Here is a 21,271-nt window from a genome sequence, read left to right on the forward strand (position 1 = left end):
TTGCATTTGATACTGTACTGTACTGTACATAACATCCTATTTTTTCATGTGACTTGTCATGCCAGTGTAATTGTGTATTGCCTTCTTGTTATTTCCAGGCATGCACATAAAAATAACTTGGTTTTATGTAGCGCCTTTCATGGAACCCACGGTCCCTTAAACATGTGACATAAATTCCACTTATTGCAGCCACAGTTTCCACCCACATGGCCCTCCTGAGTTATTGTAGGATTTTATTTCTCTGTCACTGCGGTTCTATAAAACAGTGGTTCTTAACCTGGGGTGCGGGCACGCCCTGGGGGTGCGCCAGAGATTTCAGGGGGTGTGCAGAATTTTGTTTGTGTTGAGGTTGTGGCCAAAATTCTACTTCCAAACATTAGAATTAGGCCAAATCAAGACCAAATTAAAAACATGTTTTGGTCCCATGTTAAGTCATTAAATTATTGATTAATGTTTAAAGCAAGAATCATTGTAATTAATAACTAATTAATAATTAATTACAATATTTTTTTAATTACAATATTTTTTTAATTACAATATTTTTTTTAATTACAATATTTTTTTTTTAGCGCATATACACATGAAGACGTTTAGGTTGGGGGTGCGCGGCTTATTTAGGGCACAGGTTAGGGGGTGCTTCAAGAAAAAAAGGTTAAGAACCACTGCTATAAAACACCTATTATTGAATGTGCTACCATTCTATTACCATGTTTAGTAGCTCTTGTTCCTTTTGAAGCTTGACTTTCTTTAGATAGCTCTGTGCATTCATTACAGCATATCTGCATGCAGTCAGCAGCACACCTGAAGTTACATCATACATTTCTTTTTCATCTATATTTATTTATATTACATTTTATTTACATTTATTTAGATTAAAACCCAGCAATCTTCCACGTTGTGGTTGTTTCCAGTGGATAATAGCAGTATGTTACACAGTACCAGTGCTACAGCAAAATCTGTTCAACAGCTGACAGCGCATGACCCGCATGGCGCGGCCCTCCGATATGATATGACAATATGTTGGCATCCTTTACAGGCTTATCTTTGCTGCTTACATCCTGGCACAGAAAGAGACCCATTGTATACGCAGACAGATTTGTTTTTGGATTTTATTTTGCTTTGCATGTGTGTTGTTATCTGTGTAAGTGTTATTTGCTCTTGTGTTATTGGCCTATTGGCATTGTATTGCATGAAAACCCTCATGTTCTGTCACGTTATAAAATGTAATATGCAATGCCAATAGGAATGTAGCTAGGCTCAAATAAATACTAGAACACGGGACCTGTACACTGTGAAGCTAGAGCAAATGTGCACTGTGGATAGCATTTTTAAAGACAGCAGACTACACGGAAGCACTAATATGCTGCAGAAGCTTTCTTCAGGGAGTGCAGATAGCCTCTTGAAATCGGGGCATTTTCAATATGCTACACTGGTAAGATGCACTCTACAGTGCTACCTTTACCCACCCATCAACCTTTCTTTGATTTCAAGAGCTGAACTATTCTGCAACATTTGTTCATGTGGTTCTGCAAGTAAATGCTGCAGAATTGTGCTTCTCTTGAAATTGTTGGTCTTCGCCCAAGAGCGCCGAAGAGGAGAGCGAGACCGAGAGCTGTGTGCCACACACACGGGAATGCAATTCCATCATCTCCCCCATCAACAAGGAGGAGGAGGAGGAGGAGGAGGAGGAGGAGGAGGAGGAGGAGAGATCTTCAGCCATCTGAGAGCATGCTGTAAGGGAAGGACAGTCCTGCTGCCGAGACGAGGCGAGACACAGACATGTGAAATCTCCTCCCATCTGCTGGGCCGAGGGGGCTGTGTGCTGTCCATGGTGCTGAAATCCAGCCTGAACAGGACACCTGCTGTGGATCTCACTACAGTGCTGCCTAGCTGCTGCTGCTGCTGCTGCTGCTGCTGCTGCTGCTGATGGAGTAGAGTGGTGGTGGTGATGGTGGCCAGGGCTGGACTAGGGGAGAAATTGGGCCTAGTCACTTTTGGCTTTAAGGGGCCCCTCATGATTAGCGGTGCAGAACTTACTCACTGGTGTGCCCCGCACCCTCTTGGGCCCCTATTTTCAGAAATGTTTTTTTGAAAATTCTTTTTTCTTTTTTTCTAAACACTTCTGAAAATAGGGGCCCACGAGGGTGCGGGGCCCACCGGGAAATGCCCGCTATGCCAGATGGCCAGTCCAGCCCTGGTGGTGGTGGTGGTGGTGGTGGTGGCGGTGGTTGGGGGGTGCATTGCCTCTGTACTCTTGGTGTTCTGGATTGCGTCCAAAACTAATTAACCTTCGAAAATTCACACAGAATTAGCGTGGGCCCCGGGTCAGCGAATGATCCTCCCTGGTCCTCCCTGGTCTAAGTCCTTTAGCCGCCCTGTGCTCTCCACACGCACGCCCCCGTCTGCCACCGAGTCATTTCCTGTCTCTGTTATTGAGTGCTGTTGAAGTGGCAATTGCACCTTCCTGGATCGGAGCCAACACTACCTTCACACACAGCCACAGTTGTATTTCCTCTACTCTATGCAGCCAGCCCGGGTTGGTTGGTTAAAGTGCTGTTTTCTTTATTACCCTGAGTGATGTGCAACACATTCATACATACAACACATTCATGTCCCTAATATGTACCATACGAGGACAGGTAGAGGATGTAGTACTGTATGTAGAGTCTTGCAAAAAGTATATTAAATTTTAAAGGTATAGTGTGTAATATATTTAGTAGTTTATTTCCAGAATTCATGCTGCCCATTTGCAAATGTTAGCTTTTTAACAAATACTTGCCACAAATTCTAAGTATTAATTATGACTGGGAACATTTTACTTTTCATACATGAAAGGGGGGTCATTCTGAATTTCCAGATATAGGCATTTTTAGTTGCAAAACTTGCGGTACTTTGGTCATACTGGTAAATATTGATGTATTCATTAGTAAATATTCATAAAGAATAAAGATATGGCAATAGGCAGCACAGTTTCAATGAGCAGCATAGTTGCAATACCTACTCTGGCCACCATCCTACACAGTGCACCTTTAAAGGGACACTGTGTGAGATTTTTAGTTGTTTATTTCCAGAATTCATGCTGCCCATTCACTGATGTTACCTTTTTCATAAATACTTACCACCAGCATCAAATTCTAACTATTCATTATGACTGGAAAAATTGCACTTTTCATACATGAAAAGGGGGATCTTCTCCATGGTCCGCCATTTTGAATTTCCAAAAATAGCCATTTTTAGCTGCAAAAATGACTGTACTTGGACCATACTAGAAAATATTTGTTTATTACTCAGTAAACTTTCATGTAAAGATCAAATTTGGCAATAGGCAGCCCAGTTTCAATAATCAGCATAGTTGCAGTACCTTTTTTGACCATTTCCTGCACAGTGTCCCTTTAAAGCCAATTCAAAAAAATCACTCCGATTGCATACATTTGTGGCAGCTCCAAAGAATTTGTAGAATGTGCTCCAAGTGAAGTAGTGAAGTGTAGTCACCGCTCATCTGTTTAGAAGGTGCAGGATTCAGTAGAATTATCTGACAAAAAAGGAGACAATCCGCACACTTCAAGTCTTTTATTGTGCAAGGCTTTACTGGACTTGCAAGCTTTTGGTGCTAGACTCTGCCTGATGAAGTTGTAGCACTGAAAGCTTGCAAGTTCAGCCTAAAGCCTTGCACAAAAAAAAACTGGAAGTGTGCAAATTGTCTCCTTCTTTGTCAGAATGTGCTCCAAAAAAAAGGTTCCTTCAAAACGAACCCGCCTGCAGTACGTAATGTGTTTGTTCTTTTGCACAGCTCGCCACTCTTGTGTGAGCAGGTCAGTTGAAGGGCAGGGGAAAGGCTCATTGACTTTATAAGGAGACACTGCTAGAATAAGTGAGTGACAGGTTTTGGATCAAGGCTACCGGTACATCGGGGGTTAATGGCATACCAACCTTGTGCTAGCAGAGAGGATGTCACTCGTAATATTGATAAGACCACATCATATGTGTCTGGCCCACCTAATTGGCAACATTTGTTGTGAGGAAGCCGAGGAATCTTGGGCTCCCTCCCTCCCCATTGCCTGAGCCGAGTTAATATATCAAAGGGGGAAAATGTGAGGCACGGAGACACTCAGTGTTTCAAGGTGAAGCCCTCAAATTGCTCAGCTTGTGTTACCTTGTTAAATCGATGTTCACTGTGACAGCTGGCTGAAGTGGAATTCGCTAAGTGTGTGTGTGTGTGTGTGTGTGCGGGCCAGAGGCCTTTGTCTCGCGGTGCGCTTGAAACTTATCAGCAAGGGACTTCAGAGGATTTGAAATGCCATTTGTCCCTCTGACACTGGTGCTTTGGAAAGGAGGTAGCATGGGGGGACAGAAAGGAGAGGCCAGGAGAGGCCCCACTCACATCGCCGTCACTCACATCACTTCACCTTCACCCACTTCACCTTCCCCCCGCTGACGGCTTTGGCCGGGCCCAGGACAAAGTCGTCTGAAAGGGCCCCCCAGTCCAATACATACAATGTCATGAGGACCCAATGCTGCCCCCCCCTCTCCCTGGGCCTGGGACAACTGTCCCCTTTGTCCTCCCTGTTAGCAACCCTTGCCTTCACCACTTGGACCGTGAGGGCAGCAGCAGACTGGGAATCTAAGGGGGAAAAAACCCAACACAAATGTCAGAACAAACGACTAATATCTTAATTTGGGTCATTGTAACGAGAATGAGGTGATATTTTAAGGGTTATTGTGGGTCTTAAATGTCTCTCAGGCGTGCCACGGCTCAATGGGCTAAGGTGCCATGCCATAAATCTGGGAACCTGCATTGGAGCCTGATCTGAGGTTGTTACCAGATCCTTTCCCATCTCTCTCTCTCTCTCTCTCTCTCTCTCTCTCTCTCTCTCTCTCTCTCTCTCTCTCTCTCTCTCTCTCTCTCTCTCTCTCTCTCTCTCTCTCTCTCGCTATAGATCCACTCAACCTTTCTCACTTTCCTGTCTCAGTAAAGCCATTAAAAGCCTAAGAATATCTTTAAAATGACACTCCTCTCCAGCACATTCAAATTTATAGTTGATTCCGAGTTCACACTTCAGCCTTGCATATTTGTCATGCTCGGCTAGTTAAGATAAGCAAGGGTCTCATTGTGCAGTATGAGTTTTAATAGAAATGGAAATTATTATTTTCTTTTTTTTCTTCACTGGATTTCAGCAGCATACTGATGGAATTGTACTTGTCATGTTTCTTATTATCACTTAACCTTAATTGATCCCACACAGTAAGAGTTTGCTGTATGTTCAAAAACTCTTCAGCCTCTTTTTTTGTGATACAACTTTTTTACTGCTTTTATGGGGGGTGGGGGGTGGGGGGGTTGTAGACAGTTACATTCATAACAAGCATAACATTCATAACTGGTGCATATAGTGATATAGTCCATATTGTCCCTTGAGTTCACAATCCTTTGAGTCCATAATTTCAGTACAAGGGTCTGCAAGGGTATTTACAGAAAAAAAAAACAATTAAAAAATTCAAGAATCACACACAAGAATCTCATTTTACTTTGTTTGGATTTTTCCCTCAGCTTGTCGACCCAGCTTCTACAAGGCTTTTGCCGGAAACATCAAGTGCACCAAGTGTCCGCCTCACAGTTACAGCTCGGATGATGGGGCCCAGTTGTGCTACTGCGAGAAGGGATACTTCAGGGCCGATAAAGATCCTCCCTCAATGGCTTGCACACGTGAGTACTGTTCCTTCTTCCCATCTTCCGTCTGAATGGCTCGACTACACAAAAGCAAATATTTCACTAGACTGGAGAAATCTGTGTGCTACAGGAAGTGTAGAGGAATTGTGTTTTGATTCTGAAGTTTCAAAATGGAGGCAAGTAGAATGGAGGAGGTGACCTGCACACCTCGAATATTTGTTTGCAGGTGCAGCTATCTCAATGGAAATCACTTGAAAATGATAGAAGAAGCGCAACTCGACTCTGATGAAGGTCTGACTGATGGAAACGTCAGCTTTCACATTAAAACCTTGACCGTAATTGTAGCAGTGTTGCGCTTCTTCTATCATTCTCAAAATGTAGGCAAGTGAAAATTTGAGAAGACCCCTTTATTCTTTTCTTATTTCAATGTGTACTTTTAAGACAGGCCATAATGGGATTTAGATGGGATCTAGGGATGCCTTTTAGATTCTATGGACTCGATAGCACACAATTAAATGCTTCATCATAATGATTTGCTCCAGAAAAAAAATTGGAGTTTAGTGATCACTATAATGTCAAATGCTGTAAATTCATGTTCTGAAACTTCCAGCTTAACTATTGATGTGTAGCCTTAATAAAATAAATATATTTCTCTTTAGGTATACTCATTAAGATGTTTTAAAAGCACACATTCAGCGTCCTTTTCATTGTATATTGTACAGATTAATTTCAGTTCAGGAGCCTGAGAGCTTTGATTCAACATAAGGTCATGACTTCTTAGGCGCAGGCTTTTTTTTCTCTCCACCGTGTGTTTCTGTAAGCATATCTTCATACATTATTCACAATGCATTTATTACGATACACTAGCTTAACATCTATATCACGCCTGCGCACTGACAAATTACCATTTAAGTGGAAATAATGTATTCTCTTTCAAGAGAAAGCCATTTGAACTCCCCTGCTAACTGGTAAAGTGGTTACGTGGGATCAGGCGTGATGACTGGTCTTTTGTTCCTCAGTGACACTCGAGGGTAATATTTTTGCCTCAAGCAGTAATGATTTTTTTGTGTACCTTGAGACCGTATTTGACACAGTCCAACAGCAGACACAGTAGACTAATTACCGCTCCACCAGTGTCATTGAGCTAATCATCTGTTTGATTGGCTCATAAAGACTAAAGCTAATGGATGTCAAATCAAAGTGGATATTCGGTTCTCTGGGGTGGTACTCGTGGTGGTGGGGACTGGGAAGGCCATGTGATTTAGAGAGACGGGGGCTGAAAGGACATGCCGCCTGATTCTCCCCTCAGACTCCCCTCGGTCCAAAAAGGTCAGTTTTATATGACTCATCATTGCAATATACCCTCAGTGGGCAATACAGAATTAGTTCAGTCCCTCGCCAGCGCCGCCAGAGCATCCAATAGTGTAAGAGCTAAGAAATGGCGGCGGCGGGGAAGAAAGAGTGATCTTGCGTGTCACATTGATGAACAAAGGTAGAAAAAGCAGCCATGTGCAGACATCTCTCATGATAACAATCTCCATTCTGTGGTAGAATGGGAGTTGATTGATGGCGCACGATTGTGGTGCGAGCTGCGAGGCTCTCTCCGACAGAGAATGGAGTGCAGATAGCATGGAGTGTGGCCTGGCCGCTGAATGGGGGTCTGGCTGATGTGAACAGAGGTCTTCGCCTGGGGGGGAGGAAGTGCTGTGCTCCCCTCGCTCATGCCAACAGGGCTGGACTGGCCATCTGGCATACCGGGCATGTCCCGGTGGGCCCCGCACCCTCGTGGGCCCCTATTTTCAGGAATGTAAAAAATATACCGGTGAATCAGTTCTGCACCGGGGGCTGTAAGCCAAAAGTGCCCGGGCCGTATTTCAACCCCATTTCAGCACTGCATGCCAAAGAGGCACACACAAAAAAACATGCCTGAGAGCCTGAGAGGAGGCTTTATTTATGTGGCACATTGTGGCTGGCTGCACCGTTACGTGTGCTGGAGCAGCATAGCTGAAGCAGTGCATTGTCTGGCCAATGGCTCAGTCTTGGAATAAGGGGCAGTAGGATCATGGTTTATTCCTTCTGGCCATTATTGTGAGCTAGTAAAACAAACAGTACCTGCAAGATGTCTGCTAGAAATGCCATGATGCATACAGTACGTGAATGTGGACATAGACTTTTTGTATTTGTAATTGTATTTTAGGACAAAATCAGTACAGTGCACTGTGTGTGTGTGTGTGTGTGCGTGTGTGTGACACTTTAAATCACTATAAAGTGGGTGTTTAAATTTTCGTTCATTTTCCTACAAATGTAGTAGAATTAGAATATACACTGTACAATAGTGGTTCCCAGACTGTTTCTGATAGGACCCCACTTAAATTTTCCCATATTCCAAACAGAAAACATGTTTTTGTCCCTTTAATATAATTACATTTGAATTTGAATTAACAGGAATCATGAAACAGGTATGCCATTGTTTAACTCAATTTTCTCCTTTTTTTCGCTTGCAACAGGACCTCCGTCTCCCCCTAGAAACGTGATTTTCAACATCAACGAGACCTCGCTCTTCCTCGAGTGGAGCCCGCCGAGTGACACCGGGGGCCGTAAGGACCTGACCTACAGCGTGCTGTGCAAGCGTTGCGGCTCCGGGTCGGGCTCTGGGTCGGGCTCCGTCTCCAGCTCCGGGTCGTCCGGGTCGTCGGGCCATCAGCAGCAGCAGTGCGAGCTGTGCGGCGGGGAGCTGCGCTTCGTGCCTCGCCCTCAGGGCCTGACCAACGCCTCGGTCACCGTGCTGGATTTTGACGCCCACGCCAACTACACCTTCGAGATCGAGTCCCATAACGGAGTGTCGGCTCTGAGTTCCTTTCCCAGGCCGGTGGCCACAGTCACCATCAGCACAGAGCAAGGGGGTGAGTACTGTAGTACAGTGGTTCTTAACCTGGGGTGCGGGCACCCCCTGGGGGTGCACCAGAGATCTCAGGGGGTGCGCGGGATTTTGATTATGTTGAGGTTGCGACAAAAATTAAGCTTGAGAACATTATATTTATGCCAATTTAAGACTAAATTAAAACAAGTTTGGCCCCCATTGAAAGAAATTAAGGTATTGATTTATGTCCCAAGCAAGAATCACTGCAATTAATTACTTAAAATCATTTTTAGCACGTATACGCATGTAGAAGTTTAGGTTGGGGGTGCGCGGCTTGTCTTCGGCACAGGTAAGGGGGTGCGTTAAGAAAAAAAGGGTAAGAACCACTGCTGTAGTACACAGAGAATTGAAAACTTTATTGCAGACTCAGAATTTCCACATAAAACGCATACAAGACAAAGACATAAAAGAGATAAAAATTAACATACATAAACAACAGATAGGTACATCACATACACCAGGTCAGAGACCCAGCGTTGCCAGATGTACGATAATTATCGTATTTGTGTCATCATTTTGTCCATTTTGTCCTCTGTGCGATCAAAAAAACATGATGTACGATCATTTCAGAGTTGTCAATCAGTTCATTTAGATGCCTTGAAACAACAATTTGGGTCTTATAGGATAATTTCCTCCCAAAAAGTCCCCCAAAAACTAATTTTGAGGTTTTGGTACGATAATTCAGCATTTTCCATCTGGCAACAATGTGGAGACCACACACAATTAAAGGTGTAGGTTTGGCCTGGAAAGTGATGGGGACATTGCAATGGCAAATGGGTGTGCTATTTTTGCATTATGTTTGTGGAAAAAATGGTGGGGTTCAAAAGCTGGGTTCGTCTCAAAAGTGGTATGAACATATCCCCACCATCTACACCTAAAACTACACCCATGCACACAAGGACAGCAAGAGACCACACGCAAGCAAAGGTGTAGGTTTAGCTTGGAAAGGAGTGGGGACATTGCAATGGCAAATTGTCCAGGGTATGCTATTTTTGCATTATATTTCTGAAAAAAATAGTGGGGACACGCTAGGTTCATCCCAAATCTATCTTTGAGTATAAATAAAGTCACCTTACCTTACCTTACTTACCTTAAAGTGGTATGGACATGTCCCCACCATCTACACCTAAAACTTCACCCATGCACACAAGTACTCAGTCAGCTTTTACCCAGGGAGCCACTTGGTCTGTTTTCTTTCTAGCTCAGCCTCAGTAGGTCAAAGTGCCCTTTACCACTGACTGACACTGATCCCAAACTGCTTGTGATGTTGTTAGACTTCTATTCTGCCATTGAGCAAGTGTGAAAAGTATGAATGTGAGATAATGCATTGTAAACTTTGCTGAGTGAGTGAATATAACAACGCTATGTTAATGCAGATCATGTACCATTCCAGACAACAACAGAGATAGCAAAAAATAGTTTGTATCAACTGTCTACGTGTGTTGTTGCCAAAGTTGGCGAACCAGGAAGGAGAGTGAGCGAGTGAGTGAGTGAAATTTCAATAGTTTGTTGAGTGGAGCAGAGCACAGCGGGGTTTATTGGACGCGTGCGTGTGTGAAAACTGAACTCCTCTCCCTCCCGTCGCAGCTGGCTGTCGGCCTCCTGCTCCCACCCCCACCCCCCGCCCCCCCTCTGAGGGAGCTCCCGTTCACTTGACCAGCTGCATGCAGTACTTATGCAGTCAACACAGGACACCTCCTGCAGAGTTTGTCTGTCACAGTCCCCTAAACACATTTTAATTTATTCACACCTTGGCATGCTAGTGGCAGGACCTTCACTATTTATAGCGAGGTTTTTCATATCCGCCCAGGCAGACTCAGTGAAGTGCTGTGAAATATAGAGTAGTTTAAGGCACCACTCGGTTCAAAGGAGCGGCAATAGCTAGCCACCTCTATTATGGCGGACTAGCATGAAGTCATTACTGCCATCCATGATGTCTGTGACTGATAGGTCATTTCCGACCGTGCACACTGTGGAATGCAATCAGGCTACAAGCTAATGGATGTGCTTGGCCAGCCACGGGTGGTGTGCAAAAGGGGCGATCCTGACCCAGCTGAAAGATGATTAAAATGCATGGCAAAGGACTTTTACATCGGGCACGAATCATATTGTCCATCTGCATCATAATTGGTTTGTTTATTAGAATGCACAGGGAAAAAACAGTACAAGGAGCTCACTTTGTATTACCGTAACAGAGCCGTCAGCAGAGAGTAGGTTTGGGAGACGGGTTGGGTTGGGTTGGGGGTGGGGGGAGGGTTGGTCTGCAGATGCAGGTGCTGTGGGTTTATCTTCAGTACTGTACAGTCCAACACATTACTTACAGCGGCCTGCTTTGGGACAGAATTATTTTCCTCAGCTGCCCGGTTTCGCTATCATCATTTTATAGTTCTTGTTTCTTGAAGTCCATTCTTCACTCATTAATTGGGCCAGTCTCCCTCCTGTCTTCCTACCTTCTGCCCTTCTCAGTGGTAGCCTACCGAGATTGAGGAAGTTTTCTCTCTAGATATGAGACGGCACCACTTTGGTTCTCTTATATACATGTGTGCTTTGTAAACCAATGTGTCTTCATAAAAGTTTTTGAATAGGGTACTTAAAAACTAGACGTTCACAAGTCAAATGCTATGCTGCATACGTTAACTGCATATTCTGCTTTTATTTGTGCTTTTAAACTCATATGATGTTTCTTGAGTGGGAATGAGTAGGTTACTTTAATGCTTACACTTCACAAGTCCAATTCAATCGTATTTCGCATAATGTTTATAGCCTTCAAAAAGGTGTGCCTAATTATTTATTTTCCAATGTCCTTTCACACAAAGGACTTGACATCATCATTTTATATAGATACTTTTGTGAATGGGTGCTCATGCCTACTCAGTCGGTCTTATTGATATCAGATAGAAGACGATTGCTGATGATTTATCATCCGCAGACAGGTGTAGCATGAATGAGAGAGTTTGAGTTTGATTTCTTCTCGGATCTCTAAAGCTGTGTCAGTATAAATAGAAAGGACAGTCCGTCTGTTTGTGTCTGTCTCTGTCTCTGTCTCTGCCTCTGCCTCTGTCTCTGTCTCTGACTCTGTCTCTGTCTCTGTCTCTGTCTCTGTCTCTGTCTCTGTCTCTATCATGATACCATGAGATGTCCTTTGCTTCCCACTCAAGGTAGACTCATTCCCATAAGACCTGTTCAAGATAAAGATACAGTATATGAAGAGTTTTCTTTGCAAAATGGCATATTCATTTTGGAACATTTTGGGAAATTCCACATCTTTGTATAGGGCATTGCATTGCATCACATTGCCAACTGCATTTTATATAGGTTGAAAAAGTATGTTCTCAAAATTATTTGAATGGCAAGAATTCACACAGGACGTTTCGACAGTCATTTACAATACTAAAATGCAAAAGTCAAGAAATTGTGTTTGTCATTTTGCAAAGAAACTCTTCATAGCCAGTAACATATCTCTTTCCTGGATACATATGTACCATCAGGGCCGGATTAATGCACAGGCTAGATATGGCTGCAGCCAAGGGCCCCCCACTTGCCAGGGGCCCCCTGATTGCCCAAAAGAGAAAAAATGCAGAATTGGGACAAGATTCAACATTGAAAAATCGATCCACCGTGTTGAGAACAGTTGGCAGACATGTTTTCATGAATTTATAGCTCGTAATTATGACACTGTCTGTGTACATTTTTCCCGAAATTTGCCTTCTCTGGGGCCCCACAGCAAACTGTACCCTAGGGGCCCCGGGCCATCTTAATCCGGCCCTGCATACCATCATAAATACGGCATACATGTACATAGCAACACTACATTCATTTACTCCATAGACATCAATTAAGTGCCATTGTGTCCATACAGACCAATAAAGCTCCATAGTGGGAGATTAACGGTGGCTATGGAACGGGAATGTAAAACCATTCACATCCTGAGAAAGTGATAAGAGTCTTGGGGGATTACTGCTGGATTAACCCTATCGCGCCGGATGCATCATATATGTCTCATCAAATTCAAAGCCCTCTCCACGCTGACACACAAAAAAATCGATCTGAAAAACATCCTGCGTGTCATTTCCAAACGTCCTGCAGTACACGGAAACCGCCACAAGAGAGTAGCGGTTGACCACAGCTCGGCGAAAAACAGGAAAATGGTGTAGAAGCGGTTTCCCTGATCGACGCTGAGATTTCGTCAAATTGCATAAGGTTTGTGTACAAATTTCCGAAATATAACTCTACATCCTTTAATTTGAACACTTGCTTTGTGCAATTAAGCAAGGAAGAGTTTATATTTTTACACCGTGTTGCAGAGAGATCGTGCTAAAACTGATGAGACATATAAGCACCATCCGGCGGTGGCAGGAAGTCAGCCATCAATGCATTTGCTCCATAGGGAAACTTACAAAGCATACCACGACGATCGTTTAACAAAACACACAAGTTGTTTTACTTCAAGACAAAGATATTGCCTTAAGAAACAGGTTTTTCTTGCAATTTTGAAAATGCAATGCAAAATGTTGAAATTATGATCTCGTAAAAAATGCATTGAAGTGAATGGAGAAATGGTCCAATTGTAGTATTGGACCCATATATTCAAATTACACGTCAAAAATGAATAATGATCTATATTACACTCATAAATAGGTTGTTGAGCATTCGATCAGCTATGTTTTTACATAGATTTTAAAAAATTACCCAACCAGGCTGTGGGAAATGTAAAATATGGTCCTGCTAAAACAAGGATAGGCTTTAAAAAATGGCAGGATCTCACTAAATATTTAAAGATAATCCTCAAATTAAATTGTCTGACAACTTTTTTAAATTAAAAAAAAGTTGTAAATGCATTAAAAGTCATTTTTCAATGGTCATGAAATTGGAATTTTCATTCATTAAAAGCCTGATGCATCATATATGATGCATTAAATATCTCAGCGACCTTAACAAAATTTTGATTTTTTTTTTTACATTTCTTATAAGGGACCAATATTGAAGCAAATTCCAAAAAAATAGAATTTTCTCTCATTGCTTTCATGGTTCAGGTTTCACAGGGTTAATGTACTAGAAGCAGTCTTATATTACAATAGTGCTAGTGTTATCTTTATTTGACATAATAAATCCACATTGTAAAATAAGGAACGTCCATCTGATGACTGACATACAGTAGCAGGTAGCCTGGGAAATCCCATGCTGCTTTGCTCAATAGTTCCGATCTGAAAGACCACATGGATTCTATCCCTTAGAGAGGGTTCCAGATCTTGGGCTCCAATCAAGAGAGTGGGGAGGGGCGCAAAGGCGATGACTACAATTTTTGTTTTAATAGATACAACTGACATGATTGGCTATGGACTACTGTACGTTCATGCCAAATGACACATTCGTAATGCCCAACAAATGACCATGGGCGACAGTAAACCACACCTTTCCTATGAGAAATTGCATAGTTATATTAGGTAACCTCCAGACGATCTCACTTGTGAGATCGTCTGGTGTTAACCAGGCAAAGTAGCAGGGTTCCTGAGGCTGAGAAAATATTCAAAGGTGATTAAGTGTTAACAGTCTGATTTCACCTACTGTATTAGTTCACATGCCTTCGTATGAAGCCAAGCCAATTTCAGCCTCACATGTTCCGTCTGCATATTCAAGGCTTAAGTCACAGTAATGATTTTTTAGATTGGATTTGTAAAGGGCATGCACACACTGACACAGGCATTCCTTCTTTACTATGGAGATTTTAGTGCGAGACCTGTGGCAGGGTGACATGGATTCTTGCAATCATGGTCAAGAAAGAGTATTCCGAAAGTCTTGTGGTGTCTTGTGTGTGTTTAGTTGGCAAGAAGGTGTATTTGACACATTGTATTTGGCACAGTGCTAAAAGACGGACACACCTTGTGCGGTAAAAAGAGTGAAACAATGGGAGATTTATTTTTTCTGTAATGACAGGGGTGTGCGACAAGGGACTGATTTAATTGCCTGGCGTGCCGCCCCTGTAGAGCACTGTGCTGCAGCATGGGCTGGACTGGCCAAGTGGCATAGCGGGCATTTCCCGGTGGGCCCCGCACCCTCGTGTTTTTTTTTTCAGGAAACACATAAAACTCCCCCAGAAAGGATTGAGTTATGAGTTATGCGAAATATGAGTTATGCGAAAACGTCAACTCGGCCAAAAAATGACTTAGGCGATTATTTTAGGAAGGTGACGAAATGTAAAATATATCTATATATTTGTTTTTTACATTTTTGAGTGAGTCAGATCTGCACCGCTAATTATTAGGGGCCCCTTTAAGCCAAAAGTGCCCGGGCCCTCTTTCTCCCCCAGTCCAGCTCTGTGCTGCAGCATGGCACCAAACAGAGGGGTTTGCACAGCAGTGGGGCAGGATTGGGGCCCCAAACAGAGCCAAGCCGCGATGGTGGTGGATGACAAAACAGAAGAAATTGGCGGCTGGAGAAGGAGGAGGAGGAGGCGGGGTCTTGCTGTCTGTTGCCGTGGCGATGGTGATTGACGTGCCGTGGGGAGCCCGCGAGCCCGCGAGCCAAGCGGCATCATGGAGGAGGAATGGCAATTGATTGCAGTGAGAGCTGTGCGGTGTAAAGAGTCAAAGCTCAGGAGAGGCCAACGAGTTATGAGCACCTGAAAGGGATAGAAGGTCCTGTGTGTGCCTGTTGTGCATGTGTGTGTGTGTGTGTGTGCGTGCGTGCGTGTGTGTGTGTGTGTGTGTGTGTGTGTGTGTGTGTGTGTGTGTGTGTGTGTGTGTGTGTGTGTGTGTGTGTGTGCATTGCTGCGTGCGAGTGCGTGTGTGCGTGTGTGTGTGTGTGTGTGTGCATTGCTGCGTGCAAGTGCGTGCGTGCGTGTGTGTGTGTGTGTGTGCATTGCTGCGTGCGAGTGCGTGCGTGCGTGCGTGCGTGCGTGCGTGCGTGCGTGCGTGCGTGCGTGTGTGTGTGCATTGCTGCGTGCGTGTGCGTGCGTGTATGTGTGTGTCTGCGTGTGTGCACTGTGCATGTGTGCTTGGTGCAAGAGAAAGAGAGAGTCTGTGGGGGTTGAGATTGGAATGTGTATGAAGCGCAGTGTGTGTGTGTGCGCGCGAGCGTGTGTGTGTGTGTGTGTGTGTGCGCACGAGCGTGTGTGTGTATATGGGGGATGTCCCATTAAAGGAAGGCCTTCTTTAATCACCTGAAACAGCTGGGTAATTGTGTGTGTCACTGAGGCAATCAAGGGCGGATAGAGTCCTCCAGTTCAGCAACATCTCTCTTTCATGAATAAATTAGTATACTCCCCAGTAACCTCGGTCCAATTAAATACCATCAAGTTTTTTGAAAAAAGGTCAAGGAAAAAACGATTTTGAATAAAATGTCCATCCAGCCTGAGAAATTTGTGGTGAAAGGTTATGTGGGTTTTCCATTACCATTACTGAAACATGCTGTTTTTTTTTGTTGCCGATGCAATAATAACATTCACATTGAAAACATAAATACCAGCATTGACGCTGCCACATAAAAAACAAGATACAAGTATTTTGCACAGACGTTTTGGGGGGCAGGTGCTCAAAGGGGAGACGGGCCTGTGGAACTTCCAGCTGCCTTACTAGGATATAGAGGCTAGATAAATTATACCTAATATATATTATAGGGGTGAAAGATGTTTTTGGGGCTAAGACGTCAGGTGGAGTTAGGCCGGCCGCACATTGGCTCCGACAGTACTGTGGCGCACTTTTGTTCCGACAGAATTCGGACCCCCAAACCCAATTTCACACGAACATAGCATTGATAGTCAATGGGCGGCACCGACAAAATAGAACTTGTCTCTAATTGCTATCCGACATTGGCGAATGTCCGCGGACATCGGCGCCAGTGTGCGGGGTTCTATTGAAAATAATGAAATCGAACTTTTGCGGAGCAGTGCGCAGCACTTTGTCGGAGCCTATGTGCGGAAGCCCTAACTTAATCAGTAATTGTTGGTTGATATGCTGTAATGAATACGCTACTTAGCTAGTCCACTAAAAAACAAACACGCACAAAAAATCTACGCAATAGTGGCACTGGCTGTCCCTCCGCCGCCCTGACATGTGCTAGTACTGCTGAAACAACGCTGGCCCTATAGGAACATTATTGTCACATGTTTTTAATTGCCAAGCATTGTAGATCATACCAACATGGACCACAGTACATTGTGACAAAAAAGGCCTTTTTTTGTCCAGTAGGGCAAAGTGGCAGGTGCTTTAGCACCACCTTGTCCCTGTCTGTGCACGCTTAGGTCCACAAGCATAGTCATTGTGAGCAAGGTAAATTCCTGCAGCAGCAGTAGCAGCAGCCAGTAAAGATGTGATTATTGGTAGCAAGAAGACGAATGGTGCAAGTGCAGGCAAATACATCAGTGGCCAGCCAGGCTGAGGCTGGAAGGCTGGAAGTGCGGTGCGGTGCAGCATGTTCCAACTAACTATGACAAATTAACCAGGGACCTAATTACCACCATGGGAAAATTACAATGATGTTTATTGGGAAAGGCATCACGAGCCACTCCCCATTGCCTAGAGACCAAATGGCCTGACACACCAGAGGAACAGCAATAATAACCCTGCAAACAAATTGGCTGTTTGAAATGGCGGCCGGGCTGGCTGGCTGGCGTGCACGCCAAAGGTGACTTTCCTGTTTCTAATCGATACCTCCTCCTCCTCCTCCTCCTTCGTCTCTTTCTCTCACACCATCCCACCCCACCCCGCCCCATCCTCCTCCTCTTCCTCCCTTTTCTCTGCTCCTGTTCAGATGCAGGCACATGGCCTGTGTGTGTTTGTTGGGGCTATTGACAGTTTTAATCAAACATGAAAACTGCTTGCTGTCTCTGCACATTCAGTGTCACTCTCTGTGTGTCTGGACATATTTGCTGTACCTTAGCAGAATTTAGGGATGGTTAGTGTGTAAACTGCTGTATTTTGCTGTGTGTGTGTGTGTGTGTGTGTGTGTGTGTGTGTGTGTGTGTGTGTGTGTGTGTGTGTGTGTGTGTGTGTGTGTGTGTGTGTGTGTGTGTGTGTGTGTGTGTGTGTGTGTGTGTGTGTGTGTGTGTGTGTGTGTGTGTGTGTGTGTGTTGGTGACTTGCTACAAATTTCCATGCAAGTGAAACAGTTGGTGTTTATTTGGAGTTTTGAATATGCTTTGCCCATGTGTCTGTCAGGGCCAGCTGGCACTACGTTGGAACTTCATAAGCAGTGCATATTTTAACAGTGATACTGGACCAACCTGCGTACCGTATGACACAAAAGTCTTAGCTCAAAGATACTTTAAAATAAAAAAATAGAAATAAGGCTTTGGAGCATGCTGCCTTGCCGTGGAGACTTTGTGTTTTATCTGCAAAAAAAGACTAGACTAAATGAAAGTCATTTCGAAACGGTATTTATATTACAAAGTGCGCCGTCATGCAGAAGGTGTGAGGAGATAACCAGTAAATGAGGTATTATTGAAGGCTGACTGCACATCTGCTCATCTATGCATTCGTTTTAGTGCAGCAGCCAGTCAACACACATTGTCTCTCCCAGTGAACACTACTAGGCTATAGCCGCTCCATGCTGTAGCACAGTGATTCTCAAACGTTTTCAGACCAAGAACCACTTTATACCCCAATCCAAAAATGTTCAGGGACCACCTATCAACTGAATTGACAGTTGACGGGTGCTAATTTGACACTGCTAATTTCGACGCAGATCACTTACTTTTTATTCACATTACAAGCCTGTCTTGTTGTGGTGAAAATAATAATTTATGTTTAGCTTTGTAATTATGTTACAAATATGGCCTACTGCTACTGTACCTTGTCTTGGAAAAGTAGAAATCCCCTCGGAGAGCACATGAGCTCTGTTGCGGACCACCAGTGGTCTCCGGACCACACTTTGAGAATCACTGCTGTCGCATGTCGCCACCCTGGTATTCAATTTCGAATTCCCTTCCATCCCTCTGCTCCACTATACTCCTCCATAAAGCCACATGCTGTATTGATGATGGGTACAGTAGCCGGTCCACGCTGTAGCATCAGGGTCGCTGACTGTTTTGGGCGGGCCACGGACAAAATCATCTCAAAGGGGACCCCAGCCCATGGCATACAACATAATGAGGACCCAATTCTGGGCCCCCTCTCTACCTGGGCCTGGGACAACTGTCCCCTTTGTCCCCCCCCTGTCGGCACCCCATCCTGTAGCATGTTGCCACCCTGTCTGGCTGCCATTCAATTTCGAATTCCCTTGCTGCCCTCGCATCCCTCTGCTCCACTATCCCCCATAAAGCCTCATGCCGTATTGATGGACACTGCCCAGCGCAGCCGTCTTCTGTGTTGTCAGACTGGGGCCATTGTGAAAGGCAGCCTAGGGATGTGAGAGACTCACTCAGAGGAAGGGGGTAAGCTAATGCAGAGGTGTGTGTGTGTGTGGGGGGGGGGGGGGGGGGGGGTTGTGCGTGTAGCTAAGGGCAGCCTGCAGGATGTGGGAGGCAGGGGGTGGGGGGCCTGTAGGCAAGGCAGTCTGGGGGGGGGGGTGTAGGTAAGGCAGCCTGCGGATGTGAGTGGGAGGGGGGGGTTGGCAGCCGGGGGGGGGGGGGGGGGTAGGTAAGGCAGCCTGCGGATGTGAGGGGGGGGCGTATAGGGTAGGTAAGGCAGCCTGCGGATGTGAGGGGGGGGGCGTATAGGGTAGGTAAGGCAGCCTGCGGATGTGAGTGGAAGGCCCTCCATGCATCGGTTTCGACAGCACTGCAGAGCACTTTAGCTTCCGACACAATTCCGACCCCGCGCACACAATTTCACCACAGCAGAGAATGGATAGTCAATGGGCGGCACCAAGAAAAAAATAGAACTGGTCTCTAAACGCCAGTCGATTTCCTTGGTCATCGGCGCCAGTGTGCTGGGTTCTATTGAAAACAATGGAATCGAACTTTTGCGGAGCAGTGCTCTGCACTTTGTCAGAGCCGGTGTGCGGCGGCCCGAGGGGGAAGCGTGTAGCTAAGTGAGCCTGGAGATATAAGAGGAAGGAGGGGGGAGCGTGTAGGTAAGGCAGCCTGGAGATATAAGAGGAAGGAGGGGGGAGAGTGTAGGTAAGGCAGCCTGGAGATATAAGAGGAAGGAGGGGGGAGAGTGTAGGTAAGGCAGCCTGGAGATATAAGAGGAAGGAGGGGGGAGAGTGTAGGTAAGGCAGCCTGGAGATATAAGAGGAAGGGGGGCCGTGTAGGTACGGTAAGGCAGCCTGGGCATGTGTGTGTGTGTGTGGCTCAGGCAGCCTGGGGGGGAGCGCGTAGGCAAGTGAGCCTGGCGATGTGAGAGGAAGGGGGGGGGCTGTGTAGGTACGGTAAGGCAGCCTCGGCATGTGAGGGGGGGTGTAGCTAAGGCAGCCTGGGGGGGAGCGCGTAGGCAAGTGAGCCTGGGGATGTGAGAGGAAGGGGGGGTCGTGTAGGTAATTAACCTGGCTCCTCTTGACCGACTGCAGCCACCTGACAAACACCCCCCTGGCTGGGCAGGTCTGAGCCCCCTGACTGCCTCCAGACCCCACTGTCTCTCCCAGCGCTGATAATTACAAGAAAGGCACAGATTTTTAAAGGGCCAAGACCTTGCAAGTTCATGGCTACAATATGGTTGTTCTCTCTCTCTCTCTCTCTCTCTCTCTCTCTCTCTCTCTCTCTCTCTCTCTCTCTCTCTCTCTCTCTCTCTCTCTCTCTCTCTCTCTCTCTCTCTCTCTCTCTCTCTGTGGGTGTGTGTGTGTGTGTGTGTGTGTGTGTGTGTGTGTGTGTGTGTGTGTGTGTGTGTGTGTGTGTGTGTGTGTGTGAGAGAGAGAGAGAGAGAGAGAGAGACAGACAGACAGAGAGACAGAGAGCGCGAGAGAGAGAACGAGAGAGACAGGGACAGGAACGGAGAGAGAGCGAGAGAGAGAGCACTGTGCTTCAGGCTTCCTGGCAGACCTGTGGTGACTACAGTATGAATATATTTGATCATTTCTTGATTCTCAACAGCACTAGTGCCAAATGCCAAAAGCATTCTCTTCCTCACCACATTCTTTATTACACAATAAAAAGTTGCCAATATACAAATGGAAAACAAAAAAAAATTCAAAGTGCTGCTTTGTACCAAACAGTGATTTTAAATTTTTTTGTAATACTAATTTCAGCTGAGTCAGCAAATTTGATATGCTAATCAAAATTCCCCGATCTCAATAGAACAATGTCGACATACCAAATTCGTTTTATCCACCTGTCTTTCTCCGTTGCAATATTTCACCAAGAAACCGATGTGTTCCTAAACTGGAGATTTTAGCGAGAAGGCAGGATGTTCAAGATCCGGTTGGTTGCTAACAGTAGCCGTAGCGTACAGATACACCATTCTCTGACACAACAACAAGCAATAGGACCTTGCATAGGTTTTTTGAAGAGGGGTTACGAAAAGCCTTTCTGATTGGTCCACCGTGTGACGTCACCTCCACCGCACATGGTCACAAGAGCACGAATCACAAATTTCCTCATGAGTATTAAAGACCTTCCCCTTACTTCTTCAATCACATGAGGGGTGTCCTCGTGAATATTAAAGAGCCACGGCACATGAAGTGGAAGCGTGTAAAAAAACATAAACTGTGTAAATTGACAGTACTTGTTCGATACAGCACTGTACCATACCGAACGTCTCTTTCCAACGGGTCAGTACGAATACATGTACAGCACAGTACCATTACAGGCCTGCT

General features: G+C 45.1%; 1 protein-coding gene across 1 annotated transcript in view; it reads left to right on the forward strand.

Annotated features, from left to right (window-relative positions):
- Positions 1 to 21,271, forward strand: part of LOC134460695 (ephrin type-A receptor 6-like) — a 138,927-nt gene that overhangs the window by 48,477 nt on the left and 69,179 nt on the right. Inside the window, exons 3-4 of the mRNA XM_063213074.1 lie at positions 5,546 to 5,701; positions 8,173 to 8,568. Coding sequence (XP_063069144.1) covers positions 5,546 to 5,701; positions 8,173 to 8,568 — 552 coding nt within the window. The remainder of the gene's footprint in view (positions 1 to 5,545; positions 5,702 to 8,172; positions 8,569 to 21,271) is intronic.

Source organism: Engraulis encrasicolus, chromosome 13 (genome assembly GCF_034702125.1).
Source record: "Engraulis encrasicolus isolate BLACKSEA-1 chromosome 13, IST_EnEncr_1.0, whole genome shotgun sequence".
In the NCBI taxonomy this organism is placed as follows: domain Eukaryota; kingdom Metazoa; phylum Chordata; class Actinopteri; order Clupeiformes; family Engraulidae; genus Engraulis; species Engraulis encrasicolus.